The sequence below is a fragment of the Dermacentor albipictus genome, chromosome 3 (assembly GCF_038994185.2).
Source record: "Dermacentor albipictus isolate Rhodes 1998 colony chromosome 3, USDA_Dalb.pri_finalv2, whole genome shotgun sequence".
NCBI classification, from domain to species: Eukaryota; Metazoa; Arthropoda; class Arachnida; order Ixodida; family Ixodidae; genus Dermacentor; species Dermacentor albipictus.
Genome location: NC_091823.1, coordinates 173,914,091 through 173,940,880, shown reverse-complemented (window position 1 = coordinate 173,940,880; position 26,790 = coordinate 173,914,091). Strand labels below are relative to the sequence as shown.

General features: G+C 45.3%; 1 protein-coding gene across 2 annotated transcripts in view; it reads right to left on the bottom strand.

The window, feature by feature from the left end:
- LOC135902121 (tyrosine-protein phosphatase non-receptor type 7-like) overlaps positions 1-26,790 on the bottom strand; it is a 138,208-nt gene that overhangs the window by 32,384 nt on the left and 79,034 nt on the right. For both annotated transcript variants that reach the window (XM_065432050.2, XM_065432049.2), the window contains exons 8-10: positions 25,172-25,250; positions 12,496-12,707; positions 3,426-3,539 (exon numbers count right to left, since the gene is read on the bottom strand). In XM_065432050.2, the coding sequence (XP_065288122.1) occupies positions 3,426-3,539; positions 12,496-12,707; positions 25,172-25,250 (405 nt within the window). The remainder of the gene's footprint in view (positions 1-3,425; positions 3,540-12,495; positions 12,708-25,171; positions 25,251-26,790) is intronic.

Genomic DNA, 26,790 nt, shown 5'->3' with positions numbered 1-26,790 from the left:
TATATATATATATATATATATATATATATATTGGGCCAGTGGCGTAGCCCCCCCCGAACAAAATTTCTGGCTACGCCACTGCCAGCAGACCAAACAATATCGGCTCTACTTACCAATATCTGTAGCTACTTTCCTAAAAGGGAACGTGTCAAAGCCATTCTTCAAGATAACCTTACTGACATCGCTGTTTTCACAGAAACATGGCTAACCCCTGATATCTCATCCGACGAGCTACTGACAAATATGCCATTTTCTGTGCACAGACGTGACAGGGTCGGACGGAAAGGCGGTGATGTTCTAGTTCTCGTGAATCCCAACCTACCTTCCTCTGCACTCGATATTGAATGCCATCACGAAATTCTCTGCATGAACATATCTCTCCCTGGAAGCACTAACATACTCATCGCTTGCTATCGTGCGCCTGACTGTGACATTTCCTTTGTAAAAGAACTACACACTGTCCTTCGCGGTTTGCACAACCGGTTTCCTAGAGCCAACGTTATTCTCTGTGGTGATTTCAATTACCCTGATATAATCTGGGATACTTTAGGCGCTATTTCTGGCCAATCCAAAGAATTCCTCGATCTTGTACTTATGTATAACCTTACTCAGACAGTAAATATGCCAACTAGGATCAACAACACCCTTGATCTAGTTTTTGTTTCGCACCCAGAAATGGTCTACTCAATGTCTTGAGATGCGCTCCCGGTCTCAGCGATCACAATATAATTTTATTTAACCTATCAGTATCGAAGCCTCCCCGTAACCCTTCCACTAAAGTTATCCGTGATTATAACAAAGCAGATTTCACTACTATGAACGCTGAACTCACGAATCTTTATCACACCTTTAAACAGCTCGCTCCTTCCAGGACTGTCAACCAAAACTGGTTAATAGTCAAGCACAAACTCTTGGCACTAATTGAAGCCTGTGTTCCAGTCATATGCATTCGTGGCGACACTGGCAAACCCTGGTTCAGTAGTGCCCTAACTAAGCTATCCCGGAAGAAAAAACGTCTTTTTCGCTTAGCTAAGCGTTCTAGTTCAGCCCTCAGGTGGGAAAAATACTTCACATGTCTGAAAGAGTATACAAGCCTCTTGAAGACCTCCAAAAAGAAATTCTTTCATCAGGATCTACTGAACATAATGAGCAAAAATCCACAAAAATTCTGGAATCTGATTTCCCCTTCTAGCTATCAATCGCACAACATATCTCTTTCTAACCCGGATGGTTCGCATGTGTCGCCTGACGAATGTCCCGATGTTATGAACTCTTACTTTTCTTCGATATTCACTCATGAACCGCATCATAACATTCCGAACTTTTCTGATCCCAAATTTTCTCAGACGCTGCCCATTACAGTTACGGCGGAAGGCATTGCAAAGCTGATCGAAAAGTTGAAATTATCAAGCAGTCCCGGCCCCTACAACATATCTGCTAAAGTGCTCAAAGCAACCGTAATCCCATCAAGTCGTTTACTACAAATAATCTTTACCCAATCCCTCAATGAAGGCGCGCTTCCAGATGACTGGAAGGTCAGCAAAGTAGTTCCAGTATTCAAAAGTGGTAACCGGTCTGATCCTTCAAATTATCGCCCAATCTCTTTAACGTGCATTGCATGCAAACTAATGAAACATATAATTTATTCCCAAGTCGCCCTACACCTTGATAACAACGGGTTCTTTTTCGCCAATTAACACGGTTTCAGGTCTGGTCTTTCTTGCGAAACGGAACTTTTTGAATTTACCACCGAGCTTCATTTAAACCTAGATTCATTATTTCAAACTGATGTAATATTCTTAGACTTCTCAAAGGCATTCGATCGTGTTCCCCATCTACGACTAATCTGCAAACTCTCTTCTCTCAGCCTACACCCGCAAATTTTAGCCTGGATTAAATGCTTCCTCACCGACCGCCTCCAGTACACCGTTATAGGTGGATGTTCTTCAGCCTCAAGCAAGGTATTTTCTGGAGTTCCACAAGGATCAGTCCTTGGTCCCCTTCTCTTTCTCATCTACATTAATGACCTCCCTTGTGGTATTTCATGATCCATACGCCTCTTCGCGGATGACCGTGTCCTTTATCGTCGAATTTCTACTGAGTCTGACCAGGCCCTTCTTCAGAACGACCTGCATTTAATAGATAACTGGTGTACCAAATGGTTGATGCAGCTTAACATTTCTAAATGCAAATTTTTTCAAATTTCCCGCAAGCACACTAACATCACCCATGAGTACTCATTACGCACAATCAACATCTCGCAAGTACAAACGTATCGCTACCTCGGTATCCTAATCGCTAGCAATCTTAACTGGTCGGAACACATCACGAAACTAATCGCCAACAGCTCTAAAACACTAGGCTTCATCAGAAGAACATTATCGTTGTCACCCCCTTCTGTCTGTAAACTGGCATACGAAACTTTTGTTCGAACAAAACTTGAATACGCTTCCGCGATTTGGTGTCCACATCAAACATACCTAATCAATGCAATAGAATCGGTCCAGAACCGTGCTGCTCGATTCATATCTTCAAAATATGACTACAAAACTAGTATCAGTAGTATAAAGTCATCGCTCAATTTACCCACATTAGCCTATCGACGCAAGATAGCACGTCTATGCTTATTCCACAAGTTGTACTACCATTTTCAACATCTGCCCGAATCACTTCTTCTACCACCAGCACGTTCGTCACGACGCCTGTTCAATTCACTCAGTTTACAGCGCCTGTATGGATCAACTGCTGCCTTCAATAAATCATTTTTCCCCACAGCAATCCAGTAATGGAATGCACTCCCAGATGCAATTGTCAGGGAGCATGATCCTGAAGAATTTAAGGAGCGGTTGCTTTCACATTTTGGAAACTACAATTGAACAATCTCTCTTTTCATTCCAAATGTTGTTGCATTTGAAGTTGCCTGTACTCCTATTTTGTTTTGCTGCATTTCTTAACCTGCGCTATTTCAATTCATTCTTGATGTAACATCTTTGACTTATGTATATATTAGACATTTGATTCACAAATCAAATTATTCACTATTCGATTCTATTTGGCGATATTCGAGTTTACACACTCCTACTAATATGGGTGCCACACTGCACATTTTTGATTGAGATCAAGCCCGACTGAGACTGAATTTCTTGGTCATGATTGGCTCCTTTGCGCCAGCAGTGGGAGGGAGCGAACCTGCATGTGCACCACCCCCATTTTGAATGCTGCCATGGCAGCCAAGATTTAAACCCTCATCCTGATGACGAACAGCAGAACACTGCGACTGCCGAGCCACCGCAACAGGCAGAGAATGAAATATTTCTCCCGCGAATTAATTCTCTGCCACTGACATAGGATGTCAAGTCAAGTGAGCATGCTGCTAAGAGCAATTGTTTCAGGATGCACAATCGGAGGAAATTGGAAGTACACACCTGCAGCGTCAGTTCACGCAGCGTGTAGCCGTCACGTGCCAATGTCCGAACCACCTCCACCGTGAAGGGACCGTACGTGCTCCGCACTTCTGGCAGGTACCGCTCGCACTTCACCTATGGGCAAGGGTAAGCGATGGTTGAGAACAAACAAATTTTTACAAAAATTTTAATTTCGAAGTCTTCACAGGCTCAGAAGTGGATCAGAAATGGAGTATTGCATGGAGGGGTTAGGAAAGGTTACCATCATGAAAAGGAGTGGAAGTAAATCATTAGGTAAAATTTACGTGTGAAGTCCAATGTTATAGAACAGCTTGCGGTAGAAGCCACAATTTGCTTGTACCTCTTTAGGCTACATTAAATCAACTATGTAAATGCACATTCAATACGTGAAACAAAGTAGCGCGTGTCATCATGAATAGATGTACCAAGGAAAAGCAAACCCTTACCTACTCATCAATAAGCAGCTTGTTTACTTCATATCTAAATGTAGCAGAATCAACAATGTTGCCGTTCTGTTGGGAAGATCATTCCAATATGCAATAGTTTGTGGCAGGGCAGATGAATTAAGCACATTTGTTTTATGAAAGCTGATCTCATGACCAGCCTTATCAACACCAGCAAAGGACGTTGGCACTTGCAGTCCTTAGAGAACTGAAGTGCAGCTATGATTTGATGTTATTTTTCATTTTTTTTTTTAGTTTCACCGCCCCCTCCACTGCCACTTTGAACCATTACAGACCAGCTTAATTAACGAGGGGTGGTGGGTTAATAGGTGACCTATTGTGTTCTATTGTAAAAATTACTCCACATGTAAATTAAAAAATTTGTACACTGAATGGCAATGGTCTTCAGGGTCATCATCAGCTTTCTCAGTGTCGAACTCTACTGTAACATTTTCTGCAAATATCAAATAGAGTATCAGAATTCAGAGTACCTTTCAACAGAAACATTTTACAGGATTTTAAAACGGCAGATGTATTCCAAGTATTACCTCCTTCAAGCAGAACCTAAAAAAATGGACATGTGCAGGTATTACACAAATAAAATAAAATTATAATTACATTTGCATTTATGAACAGGAGGAAAACATTCTAGAATTCATTTGTTTTTGCCAACATGGCATAAGCAATGTATTAATATTTTAGGTTCACAATGTTCGCAATGGAGTGTGCTACTGTATAAGCTGCGCAAGTACCACTATAATCTAGCAAGTCATTTCCAGAAAAGGTAACTTGAATATATAAATACAAAAATGGCCTTTGAAAAAAGCACACCTGCATGTTTCCACGTTTACTGAAACTTAAAAATGTTCCAGCAGAATGGACATAAATTCTTGCTTTTGTTCCATCATACCTAAAGCACTTGATGTTTTTTTTTCTCTTTTTCGCCATTCATTGCACCCTGTGGAGCTGCAGAATGACACTTTGCTGTTCCTCTCCTTACAAAGGCAGGTGAGAGAGACCTCACAGAACACACATGGAACATGAGTACCTTCTTGTCTTACAGTGATCTTTGGCAGAATTCAAATTGTTGTCTAGCCACTACTGGACAAGAAAAAAAGAATTTTTGTTGTTGCCATAGTGGACACACATTTTGCTAAATGTGGTTTTCTACTGCTTCGGGAAGCAAATTGAGAAAATGCTGGCTTGACTTTAGTGCTGCATTCGAAATCGATGTGGTAGAATACACAGAAGTGAATAGGAGCATGGCGGCACTCCATTGATTAGGCACAGAGTTAATATAACCACTTCTAGCGGAAAAGCTCCCCATAGTGCCCATGCATTGAAATTGGCAACCATTGGGTGCGAGCTCCTCCACTGGAAAAGCTGGCGCCACTGTCGGCGTGATGTGGCATGAGGGATCACGTGGACAGAGCGGCTGCGTCTGCTGCTTTGGAAGCGCCGAAGCGAGCTGAAAACGAAAGTTTAGAGTCCCAGCTGCGCTGCGGTTCTGATTAAGTGGCGAGGCTTTACCGCCTTGGGTGTCTGCTTGACAACATTTGAAAGTACTATAATAGGTAGTGGCTGCCTTTGGAGGCGTGCAGCATGGTAGGCTACTTCTCGGTGCCACAGTACCGGACGCACGCAATGGAGTCCGGTGTCAGCCTTATTCACATGTGGCCATAGGACAAAGAGCTGTGTGAAGCTGGCTGGTGAACCATGGAACTGGCAGATAGCCATCAACTACAACTTGGGCATGCAGCAAGCACAAACGTGAGAAACATTTCTGCTAAGGTGCCGGGACAGCGCGATGTTCGATGAGTAGCAGAAAACGTGCATTGAGACGCTCGCCCGCGCCCGCTGCCCGGCTAATGTCATGACGGTTTGGTCTATGAACTTGTTGATGCTAGATACTGGTAAGTCCACTGGTACGGAAAAGGTGCGCGCACATTAAAAGAAAGCATGGCATATGGTCATGTTTGTGTTATCAATTAATGCACTGGTTTACGAAAAAGAAGCAGAGGGAAATCGCACGCTCAGAAGACCGATAAACATTCAGTGCGATGCAAGTCGAGAGATAATATTGAAATGTCCAAAAATTTAGAAGACAAAAAAAGATTGAATCATGGCAACGGCACATCACAGTCGCCGTAGGCGTCGAAGTCTATAACAAAATTATTTTTGAACAGTTCTGATAGTGTCCGCGCAACAATGGTTGCTAGTGTACTGTCAAATGCTCATATGCTGCGGCCTAAAGCTCACAGCAGGGTGCGAAAACACGTTCACAGCGAAAGCAAAACATTGTGCGTGGACATGCATGTAGACGCGGAGTCAGTCGCTGCGAACCCATGCGATCGCTGAATTTAGGCTTCATTCTGTTATGCTCCATTTGGTTATACATACAGCCCACTATAAGAACATATTTTACATAGTTTACTCTCAGCGTTTGCCTACCTTTCACGCAAGAAGCCGGTTCGGGAGACCCCACCACGGCAACCGCGTGCAGTGGCGTTCACTGCACTTGTTTGGTAAAGAGTCTGTAAACGATTCTGTGCTTTCAGTTTGCCCAAGATTATTATATTGACAGTAAAAAAATACCCTCGTTTTGAGAGTACTTAAATAAATGTCCAGGAGGGCTGCCGCGTGGTGCTTTTATTGAGCGCCATAAGCAAAATCTATGAGGAGCGCGCCGCGTGATCGCTCGTACTACGCAAGGGAGGCGCTTCCAACAGATGGCGACTCCATAACTCCTCGCCCCCAATAAGGGCATCGCCAGGTTGTTACAATGGGCAGGCGCAGACGACAAACGCGATTCAGGAGACGCGAAATCAATACGATTCCGAGCCTACCTCCGTATTTTTTTTTTAATATATGAGGTTTTAACGTGCCAAAGCCACGATCTGATTATGAGGCACGCCGTAGTGGGGGGCTTGGGAATAATTGGAACCACCTTGGTTCTTTAACGTGCACCTAAATCTAACTACACGGGTGTTTTCGCATTTTGCCCCCTTCGAAATGCAGCTGCCGCGGTTGGCATATGATTCCACGACATCATGCATAGCAGCCCAACACCATATCCACTAAGCAACTATGGCGGATCTCCCTCAGTATTGCGGTGCCATTTAGTTCATGCACCTGCAAGTGCTTCATTTAACGCAGCAAAAAGCTTATTGCAAAATTTTATAAATAGCCATCGAATCTTATGGAAAAAGCTATGGAATGAACTTTACACACTGCTCACAGGTAAGTCATAGTATGCACATCGGGCTGGTGGGGCCCAAGCGACCCAAGACGCATGCTGTTTTCCTATTCTGTAGTGTTTTAAGATGAGCAAAGGCTGAACACAATGCTGTGAAAGCAAAACATGGAGCTCACTTTGTGCCGCCTGCAGCTAGGAAGGGCAGCGTGTTTGGGTTATCACCCATAAAAAGCGTGCAATTTGCTTCCATCAGTTCTACGCCAAATGCGCTGTGAAACAGATGGGTGAAAGCATATTTAGCGCCAGCAAACAAGGACGTAAGGGAGACGACAACACAATGCGCTAACTTCAACAACTTGATTTCCAGGAAGTACACCTATATAAACCATGCACAGTGGCGCCACGTTACCCAAATCTTATCCATCCAAAAAAGCCGTCTCCTTATCTAATAGGTCGATTGAAGGGGCACTAACACACGTGTCTCTATTCCGCCAGATAGCCTGCGCTTCAATGATCTCTCGCACGTCTTTATCTTTGTGCTTCGCAAGAACCAAAGATAAGACGGACAGACAGGGAGATGTCTTAATGACCGATTGCCGGAACATTGCCAAACTGTGAAAAATAAGCAAAACGGTCATCTGTCATCCTACTGTCAAGAATGCGGCTGTGCGCCGGTCTATGAATCCTGTCGGGTTCTTGCGAAGCACAAAGATAAAGACGTGCGAGAGATCATTGAAGCGCAGGCTATCTGGCAGAATAGAGACACGTGTGTTAGTGCCCCTTCAATCGACCTATTAGATAAGGAGACGGCTTTTTTGGATGGATAAGATTTGGGTAACGTGGCGCCACTGTGCATGGTTTATATAGGTGTACTTCCTGGAAATCAAGTTGTTGAAGTTAGCGCATTGTGTTGTCGTCTCCCTTACGTCCTTGTTTGCTGGCGCTAAATATGCTTTCAATTTACCAACACGCCCAACAAATGGCAATGCTACAGATGGGTGAAGATGCTTACAGCAGGAGGGTTGGGGGCAATTCGGTCGAACCCACTTATAATAATATTCAACTGCCAAGAAAATCTTATTGTTATAACCGGGTTGCACAAAAAAAGAAGTGGGCACAATCATTGAAACATCTTAATTAGACAGAAAGTACTGTCGAGGCCACTTAGAGCCTCAATAGTTTCAACAGTACTCAGATGTAACAATGAGCAGCTGCTACACTGTGAACTTCTGTGTGTGTTCAATGGCGAAATAAACCACTTCGCACAGTGTTCCCATGATGCATTACTGACTGCCTTGAGCGTGTGCACAGTGGATACTGTTTACCCTCGCTTTGCATGCTTTGTGAGCCTGAGAAGAAAACAGCACTAAACGACAGGATGAAGAGAAAGACACAGACCATAGCACAATGTCCACAGCACTCATAATCATGAACGTTTCTGCTCGTAATCATGAACAGACCAGCCCAAATGCGTACCCTTCTGCAGTCCCTTTATAATTTGTTTAGCAGCAAGTTTTCGTCATTCCCGTGCTGCCTGAAAGGTACATGTGCACAAGACTTCACTCATATTTTCCATGAAGACCCCTCTAACCTCTCCCCTCCCTAACCCATATTGTGCAACCTGCATCTTTATATACTTTGTATAGATAAGGTCAGACCTGGCAACCTGAATGAATGTTGTACGAGGGTTGATGCAGAAATAAGCTTCTCATCAATTTTAGAAATAGACAACATTGTTTATGTTCATAGAAATTTACATCGTTGAAAAGATGAAACTTTGCTCTATTTTTTACATAATCGCCATCTTTTTCTACGCATTTTTGCAAACAGTGCTCCAATTTCTGTATCTCACCTTGTGTATTTGTTCAAGGAGAACAAAAATTCAATTAAATTCAATGTCGTAGAACTCCGCCACCAACCCGTTGAGGAAGTGTTTCACCTCTTCTTTGACTTCATCGTCCCTCCGGAAGCGTTTGCCACTCAAATGTTTCTTTAACTTGGGGAACAAGTGATAATCACTAGGCGCGAGGTCTGGACTGTACAGTGGGTGGGTCATGAGAGTCCATCCATAGTTTGTCAAAAGTTCCTGGGTTTGACAGGAGATGTGAGGTCGGGAGTTGTCGTGAAGCAGCTTTGGACCGGCTGCCAGTCGTCCTCGCTGGCGGTTCTGGATAGCTCACCCGAGTTTTCCTAATGCTGCAGAATAACTGTCCGAGTTTATTGTTGTCCCACGTTCCATGAAATCCATCAGCAGTATCCCCTTGGGATCCGCAAAAAACACAACACTGGCCATGACTTTCCCAGCAAAAGGAGTTTGTTCGAACTTTTTTGCGACTGGTGACTCTGGGTGATGCCACTGTTTGAATTTTTGTTTCACTTTGGGAGTGAAATGAAACACCCACATTTCGTCTCCCGTAACAATGGAGTCTAACAATCCTTCCTTACCTTCTTGACACTTTTGAAGAAACTAGCAAGCACAGTTAAAGGGAAGCTGAAAGGTTTTCCAGAAAAAATGAGTGAACATGTGTACATAATAGTTTTCAACCCTCCGAATTCGAATATCGTATCGAAATTGAGCGAAAGAAAGCGCAAATATATTTTATTTCGACGAAAAGTGCAGCAGCGGACACGCCCAGCTCGCGCGTCTCGTTTCCGCCTGTGATTGGTTGGGCGACCCGTGACGTCAACTTTAGCGACCGACCGCTGCCGCTCCACATGAAGCGCGGTGCGAGGTAGTTTGGTGCCGTAATGGAAAATTAAGAGGTAATAGAAAATTTAGAGAGACTGCGTTTTGCTGAAGAGTTCGGCGTTGCTCCCTACATGTACGAGCCGATTGCAAAGAGCCGGCCTCTCGAAGAAGCAAACGATGCTGGTGCGAGCAGTGCTTTCGACGAGAACGAAAGCGAAGTCTTGGTATCTCCTCGTGTTGGAAATGCTCTTTGGTGAGTATGTTTTTTGCAAAGCGATCTAGTGATCTCGCCGATCTTTCGCCGATCTAGTGAGCTCATTTCCGGTCAAACAACTGCAGTGTTGTGTTCTTGCAAGCCTCCTCGTGGAACGTAACCGGGGATGCGATCGTCGGCATTTGTGCGCTGTCCAAAGCTGTCGACAACCTACAAAGACGGTTCAAACGCGTGAAAAGCTTCCCGGTTCATGCAGTACGTGCAGTGACCTTCATCTGTGCGCCATCCGCACACTACTCGTAACCGAAGTCGTAAAGGCGGCGAATTCCGTCGGCTACGTGAGACGGTCGGTTTCTCGCTGTGCGCGAGAGACGGGGGGAGCGTAGCGTCCTGGCGTGCGCTGGCTTTCCAGCAAATGCAAACTCTACATTTGCACTGCGTTATGCTATAGCTGCATGCAGGCTGTTTTACAACACACGTGCAAATAGAAAATTCGCGGCGCTTTGCGACGAAACCTGCGTCGAGGGCGGGAAATAAACATGCACCTTCCGTTCGGCGTGCTAACATGAAGGAGCTCGCAGTAAATCAAAATCCAGGTTTGGGCGAGTTCGTGTATTCATAAGGCCTTCCAACACCAGTTATCATCGGTCAGTCCGCACTCGTGCCGTCTTTGTTTTCGTTGCTCCGATCTTTTCGCGCTGCGTTTAGAAAGCCTGTTAGGGGAAATTCTGGTGATAATCGTCGTCACGGAAGTGGTTGGAGCACAGCAATGTTGTTCTTGAGGGCTTGAAATTCTTTCGCTTTACAGCAGCCTCCCACTTCCTTAAAAGCTTCTTGTCTTGTGGGAAGCAATGGAAGACAACATCGCCGCGGCCGCTGGTGTTCGTGCAACCGTAGGCTGCACAGAAAGACGGCATGATCGGCCCACCACATCAGTTGATGCTGCGCACGTTGACAACCACTCTACATACACACAGACGCACCAACAAAGAAATGCAGGGTCGATCGAAGCAGATTACGACGGCACGCACGCAGAAACAAGCACGGTCAGGCACGGTCGCGCAGGCTGCGAAGGAGCATAACGCTAAAGTTGACGTCACATCACCGCGGTTTCCGGTCTCCGCTCGCATCGTCAGCGTCAGCAGCAGCGCGCAGCATTCGACGGGGGGCGGAGCTACAGCGCAATTTCAACCGATGATTACGTCGCTCCTGTGTGAAAACAAAAACCAAAATTTGACCTACATGGTTTATAAGGTTCCCGCATCCGTATATGAGCTTCTTATTGAATTCGACAGACTCTTCAGCTTCCCTTTAAGGAGTTTCTCCTTGTGGTCTGATGTCAACAGCCGCAGTACCCATCGAGCACAACACTTGTGATACCACAATTTTTCAGTCAAAGCTCTTTCCACTGTACCATAAGAACTCGCAGGAATCTTAGCACCAAGTTCATGGACGGTGGTTCTTCCGTCTTGAAGCACTTCACGTTGGACCATCTCGATAACCGCCTCTGGAACTGATGGTCTTCCACTCCTTTATTCATCATGGACTTCCTTCCGACCGGCACTAAACTTCCTGCACCACTTTCGGACGTGTTGAATGTACCTGCACTTGTCTCCATACACCTCTATCAACTGATGATGAATATCCACAGGTGGCATGCAAAACGCGAATTACGGAACGAATCTCGCACTTGGCGAGATAAAAAATGGGAACCTCTATATCGGACGGCTGCCGAGCCAAAAATGAGCAGCGCAGCGAAGCGCGGCTGAGGTAGATCGAGTGGGGGAACGGCCACCCGCAGCAGTGTTGCCAGATTTCACCTCGCACCTTCCCGTGTGGCTAGAGCTCTTTGGGAACCTTATTTTTGGATCAACCCTCGTATCATTAAGGATCATACGCTGTGGAAAATCCATGGGTGGAAATGCACCTTTAGTGATGCTACTGGCAGATGCCATTTTGCAGTAGCTTTCAAAGGAGCGAAAAATGCACCTTGGAGGGTAAAATGGACATTCACAGTGGGTTTAAGAAAGCGATTACAAACTATATTATATATAGGTTTTACAGTGGGAAGCTATGTGAAAGCAGTAAGTGGTCACTTGTTCATAAACTCAATTTGAACACATTTGTGTTTATGGCACGAAGGAAGGAAACAAACTCAACGGTTCAGTCGCCAATCAATCTTTGCAACCGCTTACTTTATCTGCCCCTTACATCACTGCCTTAATTCACGCTGCCACCTGTTTTGTCCCTTCCATATGGTTTCTGTCAGGTGAGAGCATTTCCTCGCTGGTTACTCTCCTTGAAAATCAGACACCACCATTCCATTTCCTGAGGGGAGTAGCCAGTGAGGAAACACCTTCCAGGCTCTCCTCTGACAAAAACTGGTGTCATGATAATGACGGAACGGGGCAGACAGAGTGCGGACTGTGTCAATTAGGCTTAACACTGCAGACAACACCTGTCCTGTGCGATTCCCCCCCGTCCCCCCCTCCCAACTTCATTACACTGCTTCAGATGTCCAAGCGCACCTTGGCGTCCTCGACCAGGTTGGTGATCATGACGATGGCCGGGGCTCGCTCCTGCCACACCATGGCCCAGAAGTCGGCCACTGTGTGGGCCAGGGGTCCCTGGGTGGCGATGTAGGCGTGAGGTTTGCCTCCGTAGCCACTCAGGTAGTTGGCATTGATGTACTCCTCCTCCTCCTCCACACCACGCCGCAGTCGCACCCGACTGTGTTCATCTGTACAACAAATGATGTGGGGCGGGTCAGGTCCTACCACAAACATTTGCTTTGTTCCAAGAAAAACATTTAAATTGCACCTGAATATACTCGTATGCGAGGTTAGAATAACCAGAATTATGGTACATTCTGATTGTTCCCGCTGTACAGGAGTTAATAAAGGGAAAATCAGACATCCACCCATTCGTAGCGATTGCTGGTGTAGGTAAGGGGGGGGGGGGGAGGGGCTTATGGGGCTTATGCCCTGCTCGCCCGGAAATACCAGTGATGTTTTTTTGAAGGTAGAGCATCGTAAGAAGCAAGAAAGGTTTAATCTGGCATGACTGACTCAGCACCAGCACCGCAGGCGTGAGGAAGTCTGTCCGACATACCTTCAGAGGCAAAAGTTCTGACTGGTGTTGGAGATGTCGCGGGGCCTCTGGCCTTCGTGCTTCATCCTTCACTTCGGCCTTTGCGGCCCCAACCCATGGGTCGCCCTGCTTCCAGCTTTGATCCCTCCACTACCCCTTGGGTGCCCTGGAGATCCTGTGGCGCCTGCTTTATTATAACCTTAGGTGCTCTCCTGAGGCCTCCATTTGCTGGTTACACGTGTCTGCCTAGAGCAGTGCTTGTAAAAATACCAACCTATCGTCATGATGAAAAAGGTGACACACAACTTATACAACACCAGTCAGAACCTTGCCCCTACAGGCACAGCGATCACCAAATGGGGCACCCGTGCCCACTGCCTCACCGTAAGGGCAGCCAGCGTCGGAGCATAAACGAACTCGATCCCGCCCTGCTATGCCGGCATGTCTAGAGAACAAACACATACAACATGCGATAAACCTCCTCTACAGTGCCTAGGCAGAGTCATATATTCAAGGAGCAAAAGCCCCCTGCTTTTCTCTCGCGCCCGTTCTTAATCGCGCCTGCGCACAAATGGCTGGCGATCCTTAAATTTATTTATTTATTTGAGTACCCTAAGGGCCCATTAGGCATTACATAGGGGGGACAAAGAAGTTCAAGCGTAAGTAGAGTGTGTACTATGCAAATATTATATGAAGGCGTTCGGAACAATAAAAAAAAAAAAAGATCTAAACGTCGAGCAGAAACAAACAAAATAGAAAAAAAAGAAAGAAAGAAAAGAGAAACGGAGTTTATACAATATCTGGTAGTGTGAAAAGTGCATAAGAACCTAAAATGCGATGTTAACAACCAGTACCCATCAGAACAAGAGTATAAAGATACAATCGAATGATGATTTCGGTAAACAACCTACACAGATACATATCAGATGAAAGGGAATGAATTTGATACAATGCCAAGCACATGAAAACACTATTCAAGTAAATATTCAAGCAAATGTTGGGTCGGACAGGTTGATACACTCTAAAAAGGTTAGCAGTGTTGCATGAAAAGATGACGATTCCGTAAGCAAGACAATGTTTGAAGGTAGCGAGTTCTATTTGGCAATAGATAAAACTAGAGGCAAATTTTGATAAGCGTTAGTCCTGTCAAATATAGGTTTTACATTATGAACATGGTCTGTGCGGGTCGAGATGTGGGGAGCGGGAAGAATATGGGCTTGAGCGACAGTGGCGTAGCCAGGAGGGGGGTTATGGGGCTTTTGATTATGGGGCTTATGAGGGGGGTTATTGAACGACGGCAGCCCAGTCTTGTGCGCACAAGGGGGAAAAGTGAAGAGGAAGCACGCCACCTTTCGTCATACGTGATACACCGGGGTACTAGGGGCTGTGATCTGTGAATCTGTGGTTGCGCAACATGTTTATTTGCCTTGTTTGGCGCATCATATAGTGACTTTTTCTCAGATACGTAGATTTATTGGCGACCTACACGTATATTTAAATATCTTGTTGTGAAGCTTTGTGTGTATGTGCAGTGAACTTTGTTTACAGTGACACTTTCTTGCCCTTTATCAAGCTGTATCTTTGCATTTGTACATTCTATTGTATCTTCGCATTTTTAATGTATGAAAGCGAGTCAAATGAAAGTGAGCCAACCCACCAAGCGCAATAATGGTTCAGTTCATTATCTGCGAGGCATGCACGTGGCACAGAGGCATCTCTTATTTACAAAAGTGACACGTAGGTGTGAAGATCAAGGTTCTTTAATGCTCTCACAGACTGGGGGGAACATGGTTGGGTTAGATAACGGACACTCCAAAATTTGAACAGCTTGGTGTCGTGAGGTTTTTAACAGATGAAGATGTTTCCCAAAAAGAAATTAGTCGCCGTATGGCTGCTGTGTACAGTGAACATTGCATTTCATTGACCACTGTGAAGTGCTGGAGCAAACGGTTCAAAGAAGGACAGGAAAGTTATAAAGACAATCCAAGACCAGGCCACCACCGTGCAATCACCCTCAACACAATTCCAAAGGCTGGTTAGACAAGAATGGAGGATAAGCATCGATGAATTGGCAGGGCGTATGAACATCAGTCACAGTTCGGGTCCCACCATAATTCATTAGTATCTCGGTTATTGGCTCTTGTGCACGCAATGGATGCCCAACTTTTTGAACCACCACCAGAAGACTGAGAAGTTCGGCGCTGCTTTGACTCATCTGATCCAATGTCACAATGAGGGCGACGACTTCTTGTCTGTAATTGTGACCGGGAACGAATCATGGTGCCACTACTAGGAGCCTGAAACACGACGGCAAAGCTTACAGTGGAAACATTCGAATTCACCACTCTAAAGAAAGCAAAGGCCATCTTTTCCGCCGGAAATGTATTGTTGATTTTTTTTTTCCAATCGTCAAAGGCCATTATTGATTGAATTTGCTAAACTTGGAGAGGCTATCAATCGTTTCCAATATAGTGAAACGTCAGATCGCCTGCATGTTGCACTCAGGAACAAACAACATGAAAAATTGAGGAATGGGGTCATCTTGCTGTACGACAATGCTCGACGCCACGTCGCTCATGTGGTTAACATAAACTGGCAAAGTTCAAGAGCGAAACGCTGCAACATCCACCATACAGCCCAGATCTGTCCCCTTTGGACTTCCACATTTTAGGGCATTTGAAAAAAAAAAAACACCTCAAGGGAACCAGATTCGTGTCGGATGACGACGTGAAAGAGTCAGTTACAGAATTTTTGAAGCAGCAACCCACAGAGTTTTACGACACGGGAATCACGCGACTCGTTAGTCAGTGGTACAAATGTTTAAATGCTCATGGAGACCACTCTTTTATAGTGCTGTCCGTTTGTCATATATTCATATTGGCTCACTTTCATTTGACTCGTCCTCGTATATTTTGCAGAACTCCTGCTCTTAATATGTGCTCTCTGTTGTGACTAATTCCGGTACAATTACTCACTATACATGACCGGCGATGGCTGCTCCTGCGCAATGCATTAGAACAAAGGAGAGCATCATTGAGATTTTTCCCTGGCTGTGTCATATGTACAAAAATGTAAACGAAGTTCTTGAAGGACAAAGTTTCATTAGAACATTTGTCCTCAACTCGTTCATTTCATAGCCTTTACATTTTTCATACCAGCAGTATGCACTGCTTTGCTGGTTTCAAACTGATATATTTCTAAAGTTCGTGTGATATTATCTTTACTTGTTATATAGACAGAAAATATGGAAGCACTGATATGTTATTTCGGGCACAATTTTTAAAACATGCGAGTACATTCTTTTATGAAAAAAATACATATTTACTTGTCTTGACAGTGCACAGTGTCCAAGAATTCGTTTGCCACATCTTTGGCAATGCCAATGCAGTTATTATTCACATATTTATTTCCTCGGCAAATTCTATAAGGAGGAGGCCGACCTGGAACGTCAGCCCCCCCGAACGAAATTTCTGGCTACGCCACTGTCGAGCGAATGCAACGTTGAACGTCTCAGGTTCACAAAGCACGCAGCGAGGTCTGATGAGATGATGTGTTGTGGTGGTTCACATGTACCGTCATGTTACAGAAAAGAATACCAGTCAGTCAGTCAAGAACTTTATTGAGGTCCTGAAGGGGTTTAAGCCGTTGGAGATCACACGCGGGGAGCTCCTTGGGCCGAAACCGTAGGCGACGCCCAAGTTGGGACGGGAACGTGGTGACGCTCCGCCAAAAGAATACCAAAAGAATACCAAAATTTTTTTTGCCTGCGCCAAGGCATCCATGTCAAGACACTAAAGCCAGCTAAGGTAACTACATTCTTATTTATTTTTCTACTTTGACTTCTATTCATGAGGACACATTGAGCCTCTTCAATTTTTTTTTCTTGCTACCCGCGGGCTACTGGAACCAGCGAGAGCACATGCATTTTTCTCGCGTTGCCCCGACCACAGTGCGGCGCACTTCAATGCATGCATGGGTGAGCTGACGATGGTGGCCCAGTCTTGTGCACGCAAGGGAGAAAAGCGAGGAGAAAGCACGCCACCTCCTGTCGCGTGCGATACATCAGGGGGAGTGGAGGGAGGGGGGCTGTAATCTGTGAATCTCTTTGCGCAACATGTTTATTTGCCTTGTTTGACGCATTATACAGCGACTTTTTTTTAGATAAGTAGATTTATTTAATACTCTTATACACTGGGTTGAACATGGTTACGTGACATAATGGACAGTCCAAAAGTTGAACAGCATGAGGTCGTGAGGTTTTTGACAACTGAAGGTGTTTTCCAAAATGATGTAAGTAGCCATGTGGAGGCCTTTTACATTGAACGTTGCATTTCATTGGCCACTGTGAAGTGTTGGAGCACACGGTTCAAAAAAGAATGTGAAAGTTGCAAAGACGATCGAAGACCGGTTCAAAGCAACCGTGCAATCACACCTTACAGGTTGATGCGCTGATTAGACAAGAACAGAGGATAAGCGTCGATGAGCTGGCAGAGCGTGTGAACATCAGCAACGGTTCCGTTCACACCATAATTCATGAACGTCTCAGTTATCAGCTATTTGTGTGTGCAATCGATGTACAACATTTTGAACCACCGCAAGAAGACGGAGAGGCTCAACGCTGCCTTAACTCATCTGATCTGGTATCACAATGATGGTGACTTCTTGTCTGTAATTGTGACCGGGGACAAATTATGGTGCCGCTACTACAAGCCTGAAACACGATAGAAAAGCTTACAGTGGAAACATTCGGATTCACCACCCCCAAAGAAAGCAAAGGCCATTATTTGCACCGGAAAGGTGTTGTTGGCTTTTTTTTTAGGAAAGAACTCCGGAATGTGATGGCACGAGAGACTCCTGGATTAGAACACTGAGAAACAAGAGTTAAAGGAGATCACACGGTACACAAAAACTCTAAATGATTAAGAGGCCAATCAAGATAAATGATTAATGAAATGAAAATAAAAAATAAATGAAATGATAATGATTAAGATAAAAGCCAATCAAGCATTGCATCAAGGCACATGCATGTTTGCAAAAGCCTGTATGAGCATAGCTAAATAAATGGTGCTGGCAAAAGACAACCAAAGCAATCAATGGTGGCCACTGCGAAAAGTGAAATGTCGTGGGCATTCAGCTTCGTCTTCCCATGCATACTTGCATAGTCTGGAAGGAAGAAAATGGATTGGGTATTTAAGAGCTCTGCTAGGGAAGCCAAGCGACCCAAGAACACACCAGGCCTTTCTTCGCACCTCAGCTAGCAACAAACAATGTAGTGGATATGTATAGATAGGGTGGCACCAGGGGATGGGGCTAGGGAGTTGGGTTGTGTGTGTAAGGGGGGGGAGGCAACCTCCACCAATGTTCAGGACAATCCCCACATCAGACGAATCTACGACCACAAGCAGGCACACACACATACACACATACATGTACAGACAACCAGACGGCACACCGAAATGACAAATTCCACACGCAAACATCACTCACACCACCCAAGCCAAATAGTGTGGCCTGAGAGAAGGAAAAAAAAAAAGGCAAAAGCGCTTCTGCAAAAAGGCAAAAGCGAATTCTCGACGCTAATAGCATCGCCTCACCGTGGTTGGCACTATCAGCTGCAGGTTTGTAGTGGATGCAAACTCGTGGCTGGCTTTGCTTCGTACCACCAATGTGAAGATATAGTTACGTGGAGGCAAGCAACAGGGAAACGTAGCGCTGAACCATATGGTTGAATGCGCACGCCAGATCAAAAGCCTCTTCTTCATCGACGTTCCTCTAGGGGAAAATTACCGTAACATGACCCTTGGCTGCTGAAGCATCATCACGGTGCTTGCTATGGTGTAGGGGAGCGGTAAAGTTTAAGGTGGGATACGTGAACTACGTCTGTAGGCGGCAAAACAGAAGGAGAGGAAGACTCGAGCGGGCTAATCTCACAAGATCAAGTTCTCTTATTAATCACATGAAAAAAAGAATTAAATTATGGGGTTTTACGTGCCAAAACCACTTTCTGATTATGAGGCACATCGTAGTGGAGGACTCCGAAAATTTTGACCCCCTGGGGTTCTTTAACGTGCACCTAAATCTAAGTAAATGGGTGTTTTCACATTTCGCCCCCATCAAAATGCGGCCGCCGTGGCTGGGATTCGATCCCGCGACCTCATGCTCAGCAGCTCAACACCATAGCCACTGAGCAACCACGGCGGGTATTAAACACATGAAGTACATTCCGTATGGTATAAAGGTAGGACCCTCTAACTCTCGTAGGGGTTGTGAAGGGGGCCCCTATGTTATATGCTGTTACATAAACACTACAGCGCGTGAGTATGTGCGAGACAGTACAAATATGATAAATACTCATCGAGCAAGCGACGCGAGCATAAAAGAGTGAAGGTTAGTTTTGTAGCTGATAAATGGCTGTTGTGCTGTTAGATCTGTTGATAATTTATTCCAGAGCTGCGATGCAGCATGCAATAATGTAAATGATCCATAATTAGTGCAAGATTTTGGAACGGTTAGCATTTTTGAGGTGACTGAACGTAATGTATATGTGGTATTTTGATAATTTTTACAGAAGGACGTAATATATTTTTGTGCATGATCTTGTAAAGCGTAAGTGGCATCTTTTACACATCTTAAGACATGGTAGAGTCCGGAGTACCAGGAAAGCAATTTTTCAGAGTCGAAAACGCCGAGTCGGAGTCACAGAAGCACAAGGGCACCCGGGGTATAGATAATGTCGCGATGACAGGAGCCATAGCGGTGCCCAGTGGTCTTGCGATATCGTAAGGCCATGGCGAGCAATCTGGCATGCCTCGTCAGCTTTGGAAATGGCATCGCGGGTGTACTCAGCGTGCAAATGGTTGGCAGCGGGGATGATAGTGCTAAAAGGTAACAAGGGGTCGTGGCCAAACACAATATAAAGGGTGAAAAACCAGCGGTATAGTCATGGGAGGAATTGTAGGCAAATGCAACGGAGGGCATCACAGCGTCCCAGTCTTGATGGTCAGAAGAGATATAGATAGAAAGCATGTCCGACTGAATCATTCAGTCAAGCCGTTGGTTTGCGGGTGGTAAGCCACCGTAAATTTGTGTTTTGTCGTGCAGGAGCGAAGCAGGTCAGCGATAACGATCAAGCTGAAGGAGATCATCAGCTTGATGGGGCGAAAGGTCTGGAGCGATCATTTTGTTCAGGTTGGTAGAAGACAGGTCTGATGAAAAAGACGAGATATCAGCGGTACGTGAGCAAGCAACATTACATGGAGACTAGGCCGAGATTACGTATTCGTAGGAAGGTGTCAGCATAGTGAGGGAAATGCCCTGTGGGAGGACTTGTGAAAACAGCCTGAAATTCAGCACAGGAAGACAAGCAAGATTGTCATGTAGAGTTATTACAGTGTGCGTAATACCAACACCGTGCGTCAACAGAACAGCAGTGATAGGAACAAGCACATAGTCGCACAGAAACACAAGTCACGGCTTGCAGCGGCAAATGGACATAATCGGCACAATAGAGCCGACTCTTAATTGGTCCGGGTTGATCAATTGCACTTGGTAGGTCAAGCTGTACAGTACCAACGAAACAATCGATGTGGGGGGACTGGATGGATAAAAAGTCAAGACCGAGGATGATATCACTGGAATGGCGGGCAGGGACGTTGAACAATACAGAAGTTTGGCGGCCGGCAACACTGACACGTGCGGTACATAGGCCAGCTACAGGAGACGAACCACTGTCGGCCACACGTACAGCACATGATGAGGCATGGGTCATAACCTTCTTCAACTGTTGATGGAGGTGAGAGCTCATAACAGAAATGTGGGCGCCGGTGTTGATCAAAGCTGTAACAGGTAGGCCATCCACTTCAACGTCGATCAGGTTCTGATTGGTAAAGAGAGTCAATGGAGGAATATTAGGGCAGGTTGTAATAGCATCACCTCCAGGAGCTGCAGCCGTCACTTTCTCGAAGGAAAGTGCCGGGAATAGGGCGAGGACGGGGAATGGCATAGGGAAGGTGAACGAGAAGGTCAATGTCGTGGTGAGGGTGAGCTGCTGTACTGGGCGGTGGTCGTAGTGTTCTTGGTAGATGTTTCTAGTTGAACTGGGTTGGTGCCTGGTGCTGGCTTTCGGGTGAATAGCGAAGCTTTGTTTGAGAAGGTGCCATAGGTGGTTTGAATGCCCACATTTGCAAGTTCTTGACGAACAATGGATTGTATAAGTGATATGGTCGGTTGGGGATCACTGGACTCCCCTCGCATGAAATGTGCGGGCGATGCGCCTTCCATTTCGTGTAGTTTGGTGCCATACGAGCGCCCCCACACATTGATGTCCCTGCCGTGTTAGGAAGGCACGTGAAGTTGTGGGAAATGTGTCGGCTTTTAGCATCCTCGAAGCATTTGACATTTAGCAATAATCTCGCTGACTGTCGAAGAGTCTTTCAACATAGTCGGGTTAAACGCACCGTTTGCGATTCCTTTCACTACGTGGGCAACCTTATCGGCTTCTATCATCATGGCGTCAACTTTTCGGAAAAGGGCCAGCACATCTTGAATGTACATCAGGTGCGACTCGGTAGATGTCTGCACACGCGAGGCAAGTTCTTTATTGGCAGCATGGTGGCAGCCTGCAGGTTGCCCACACAATTTGCGAATTTTTGTCTTACATACGCCCCAGCTTGATATAAAATATGTTCGCCAGCATCAAGGTCAAGTCCCACCTGTAATGTGCGCTTATGCACTCATAGAGTCGAATCGAGTCGTTGACGTCGTTATCAGCGCTGGAAAAGGTCCCAGGATGATGGGGTGGAGCCAGGGTGGTGGCTGGCATGGTGGCCACCGCTGAGGCAGTTTCACCACCAGAAGACATGCCGAGTAGCGACTTGGTGACCGCTGCGGAGCTCCATCTTGCGTCAGGCCCCCAGCACCACCACCAAGATGTTGCGTGGAGGCAGACACAACAGGGAAGCATCATCTACAATATATTTACAGGGAGAGCAAGCACTGAACCATATGGTCGATTGCGCGCGCCAGATCAAAAGCGTCTTCTTCATCGACATTTCTCTAGAGGAATATTACAGTAACAATATTGTCGACATGGCATGAAACCATATCTTTTGCTGCCGACTCTCAAATTCAACAGAATGAAATGTTTTCTGATTCAAGCTTGCTTTTTCTGATTGCCTGATAATTTGGAAACTTTTGCGGCCCCTTCCATGTAAGAAAAATTAATTGGCAACTGTACTTACTGCATAAAAGATTGAATTTCAATGTAATTAAATTTCAATATATTGAAGCAAATTGCTGACTTTACCGACTTGGTTATATCAAGGTTTGACTGTACAAGGTCATCTGAAATTTCGGACACTGTAGAGTGCTGTGCGATAATTTGGACTGACTGCACGACAGGGTGCTAACTTTAATTTGGCAACAGAAACGAGCAGAAATAGCAACATATTTGTTTTGATACATTGTCGGCATGGTCGCCGGCACCTCCTCAAAATCTAAACTAGTGATGCCTAGCCAATCTAAAGTTGCCAATTGCCTGCCATGTTTCTGACATAGCGTACGCATTGTGCAGAGTCAAAATAGAACTACTCTGCCGCAACTATTACGGACAAAACCGCAGATGTTATCAATGCTCATGCATGGTGAATGCGCAGTTCTGAAGGCAGCCAGCCAATGTGCACACCGAGTAAAACTGGAACTACTGCTTGCTGCCACTGTTATGGACAAAACCCTGGTCGTTACAGAGCTTTACTGAGTTGTCTTTACAGTGACTTGTTGTCCCTCTCTGTTCGTGCATGTTTACTTATGTGCTGGAACAATGTTTCATAATGCTACCCCCAACCAACTAGCCCAGCTGTCCATGCTCCACAGTGTCTGGTATTCTGGTAAACGCAAGCAGACTGGGTGTTTTACCAAACGAACGGACGTGCAAACTTGAACGGCCTGCACAGTGCAGCCAGCTGGTGGTGTGGGGAGGTCGACCAGACAAACACAGATAATACTGCAGTAACCTTAAAAGCTAATATTTAATAATATTAATAGCAAGGTAATACAGGGTCTATTATGAAAGTAATGCGCATTTTCTGAGAAAACTAGATTTATTGACTGGACCTGTACAAATGCTTAATATTCTTCAAAATACTCTCCCCCTGAAAGTCCTCGATGGGAATGTCTCTCGGGAACGCTGTAACATGCTTTTGGATGTTTTCCACGGTCTCCCAATGCTTTCCATTTAGCGCTCTCTTCAATTGGGGAAACAAAAAAGTCGCACAGAGCCAGGTCGGGACTGTAAGGGGGATGGGGGACCACCGGTGTGTTGCTCCGGGCCTGGAAGTTGGCAACAATGAAGGACGTGTGGCTGCGAGCATTGTCATGGTGGAGCTTGACCGTGTCTTTGATATCAGCCCTCGCGCGCGCGACCCGGCATTTCAATTTCTTGAGCACCTCCAGGTAAAAGGCTGAGTTGACAGTTTCTCCCTGCAGTAAAAACTCAAAAGGGACTATGGCTCGGGCGTCAAAGAAGACAGTGAGCATAGTTTTGATGCGAGACTTGCTCATTCAGGCTTTCTTGGGACGGGGGGATGATTTTATGTGCCACTCACAGCTGTGCCTTTTCGTTTCTGGGTCGTACTCAGAACACCCAGGATTCGTATCCAGTTACGACAGAGTTAAGAAAGTCCGGCTAATTTTGAATCAAATCCAACAATCCTTGACAGCGTAATTCTCAAAGTTCTTTCTGATCTTTGTCAACACTTTCGGCACAAGCTTCACGCAGACCTTGCGCATTTGCAGATCCTCGGTCACTATCCCATGTGCCGCAAATGTGGACATGTGTAGGGCAGAACCCTCGCCTCATTTCTCTACCGGTTTTACCGCGCTGCCATGGATAGTCATGTCATAATAACATCACATGCATTACTTTCATAATGGACCTTTTATTACTTTGATGCTGGTGTAAGTTTTCAGCACAAACCGCTGCTGAAAAGTTACACTAGCAGCGAAGTAGGATACACTTGGTTACTGTAATATGAGCTCTGTGTTGGCTGGTCTGATTAATCTCTGCACCACCAGATGGCTGCGCCGTGCAGGCTGCTCATGTTTGCACCTCCGCTCATTAGGCAAAATGCACAATCCGCTTGGATTTACCTGCATATACTGGACATGCTAAATCTTGTGTTATTGATGCGATCATGCATGGTGACTATGCAGTTACACAGACATGCAGCCAATGCACGCACGAAGTCATAATTAAACTAATATTCACCGAAACCACTGCGGACGAAATGCAGTTGTTATAGACGCAAACAAGAATGGCGACTATGCAGTTCTGCAGGCACATGCAGCCAGTGCGGTGTCATAGGCAGTGGTAAATGCATACTAAATGCATAAATAGACATGAGGCATTTGGCGTTTCTGTTGTTTCAGTACAATTTCCATTGATCACTATGGCGATGTGGACTCTGCCGCTTTGTTTCCACTAGCTACTAGTGCCACTGTTGCTTGTTTGCATCACACAATTTGGCGTTCTGAGCTCGCTGCGCTCCAAGTGATGTCATCATCATCATTCATTGTCCCTTAAAGGACCCCTTTCAGGGTATTACATAAGGAGGCATAATGTCCAAATCCGCCAGTGTGCGGCCAAATACGTATGAATTAACAAGAGTTTGATGCCATTAAATAATGCATATGTCTGCTGGGACCAAAGGACGAGTCCAAACTACCAGATTTTCCAAATTAAGGTAGTTTTACTGCACTTTCATGCTCACTATATATCTTGCGTGACTTGCAACAGACATGTCGATGCGTGGCAGTGTTTCCACGCTGTGATAAGATAGCGTGCTTGACACTGTGCCGAGAATGCCATCGCTCGTAGACGCTGATGAGTCTTGTGCTAATCGCATGAAATTGAAGGTAGCTCCGAATGTGGGGATCCAAGAACCCTTATTGGCCACTTGTGGAGTAACGTCAGTTAGGTTCTGACGAATCTGGTATTTTGGACTCCTGATTATTCCAAATTTTTGGCAATCCCTGTTATTGGCTGCAGATTTTATCTGTCGTCGAATTAGCAGAAGTCTGCTATATGGTAACAAACTCTACAAACAAAACCAGACTCACTTGGCAATATGCTCCTGTATCGGTTCTTGGCCCCACAGCCAGCTATTTCAGCTCTCTCAGGGTGATTCATCGGGATGTCCTGTGCACAAGAGAGAAAATGCACATGCAATCATGAACACGAAAGATGTTGCAATCAGTGTTGTCATTTTAGTACGCTTGTGCAAATACTACAGTAGAATCTTGGTGATACAATCACGCCCGATATGAATTTTTAAGAAGTCCAGTCCCCCATCCATCAGCTTACAACGTGCTAATTGCAAATGTTGTGAACCACTTTACACGCCGCGGTGGATGATACGAACAATCAAGCCGGCGCTGGTAGGGCCAGCCACTGGCTGTTGTCATACCAACAGAGCGGCTGCACCAATGTGCCATTCGCATTCCTGTTGCCAGAGTGACCTAGGTCTCTCCGCCTTAACTTCTACCCCACCGCACCCATCACACCTTTGCACCCATCAGATTGCACAATACGAAGCAACTTTGCAGCTGCCAAGAAAAGTCAACAGATTCCCTTATTTTGTGCCAATCATGTCCTTATCACCACCAGGCTGCATGCAGCTACGATGGTGCAACGACAGAAACTCAAGATAACCAGGCAGGTCGTGAAATGTTGCGCCTTGGAACATGCAAAGTATCGCTGCTGCCATATTGTATGCGAAACAAGCATGCCAGTGATTCAAATTTTTTTCAACCAAAAGGCGCGCTTCCTGCATGCCATGTGACTGCGGTAATGAATTGTGACGCTAGTTTTTCCCTTTTCATGCTCTCTTTCGTTGTTTTTATTTCAGCGCGCACAAATGCTGCGCTGCGGCTATATGTAACTCCAATCTCTCCTGTTTAAGGCGATTCCAAGAAGGTGACACTGCATCCATGGAAAGCTGTGCTCGTGCCATCAGCCGTGCGACAGCATCTCTTGAAGCTTGATTTTGAAGACAAGCTAAAGCACTGCACTTTTCTCAAAGTCTGCTGTGTGTACCCAATATTTCGCCATGAGATAATGGAAGGTTTTAGGATTGCGAGGAAAAAGAATTGAAAAGAGAAAATTTTAGGTAAGTCCGCCATATAATGGTCATGGCCGCGCCCCTTCTTAATTTCCTGATTTTTGAACTTTTAGGAGGTACGCATCTTGTGTAATATGAAGCTTTGCACCATGCCGAGAGATTTGTATAATCGAGATTCTACTGTATCAATCTTTTGGTTCAATGTGAAAAGTAACTAGTGTCAAATAATTTCGAAGCAAATAGTTCGAATAGTTGCAGGATTTATAGGAAACCTTAACATCAAGTGCCTAATATTGAAAAAAAAAAGAAATTGTTTTTTCACTTGCCAAAATGCAAACATGCTCATCTCTAAAGTTAGTTTATTTTCGAAGTGCTGTTATTCAGATATTTTCATGTAAAAATGCAAATTCAATACTTTCTACAATACCAGCAACACAAAAGATTTGTTTACAGGTTCTTCACACTGTTGTGCTTTAGTCTACTTAACCACTTGGCTTCTACTCGTTCAGCACTCCGCCGTGTCAGGTGTTCTGTGGCACAATTTTTTACTTCGTTGAGTGTGTTCTGTGTTGCAAGAAAATTGCGCTAGAATCTGCTACGGACATTGCATTTACAAAA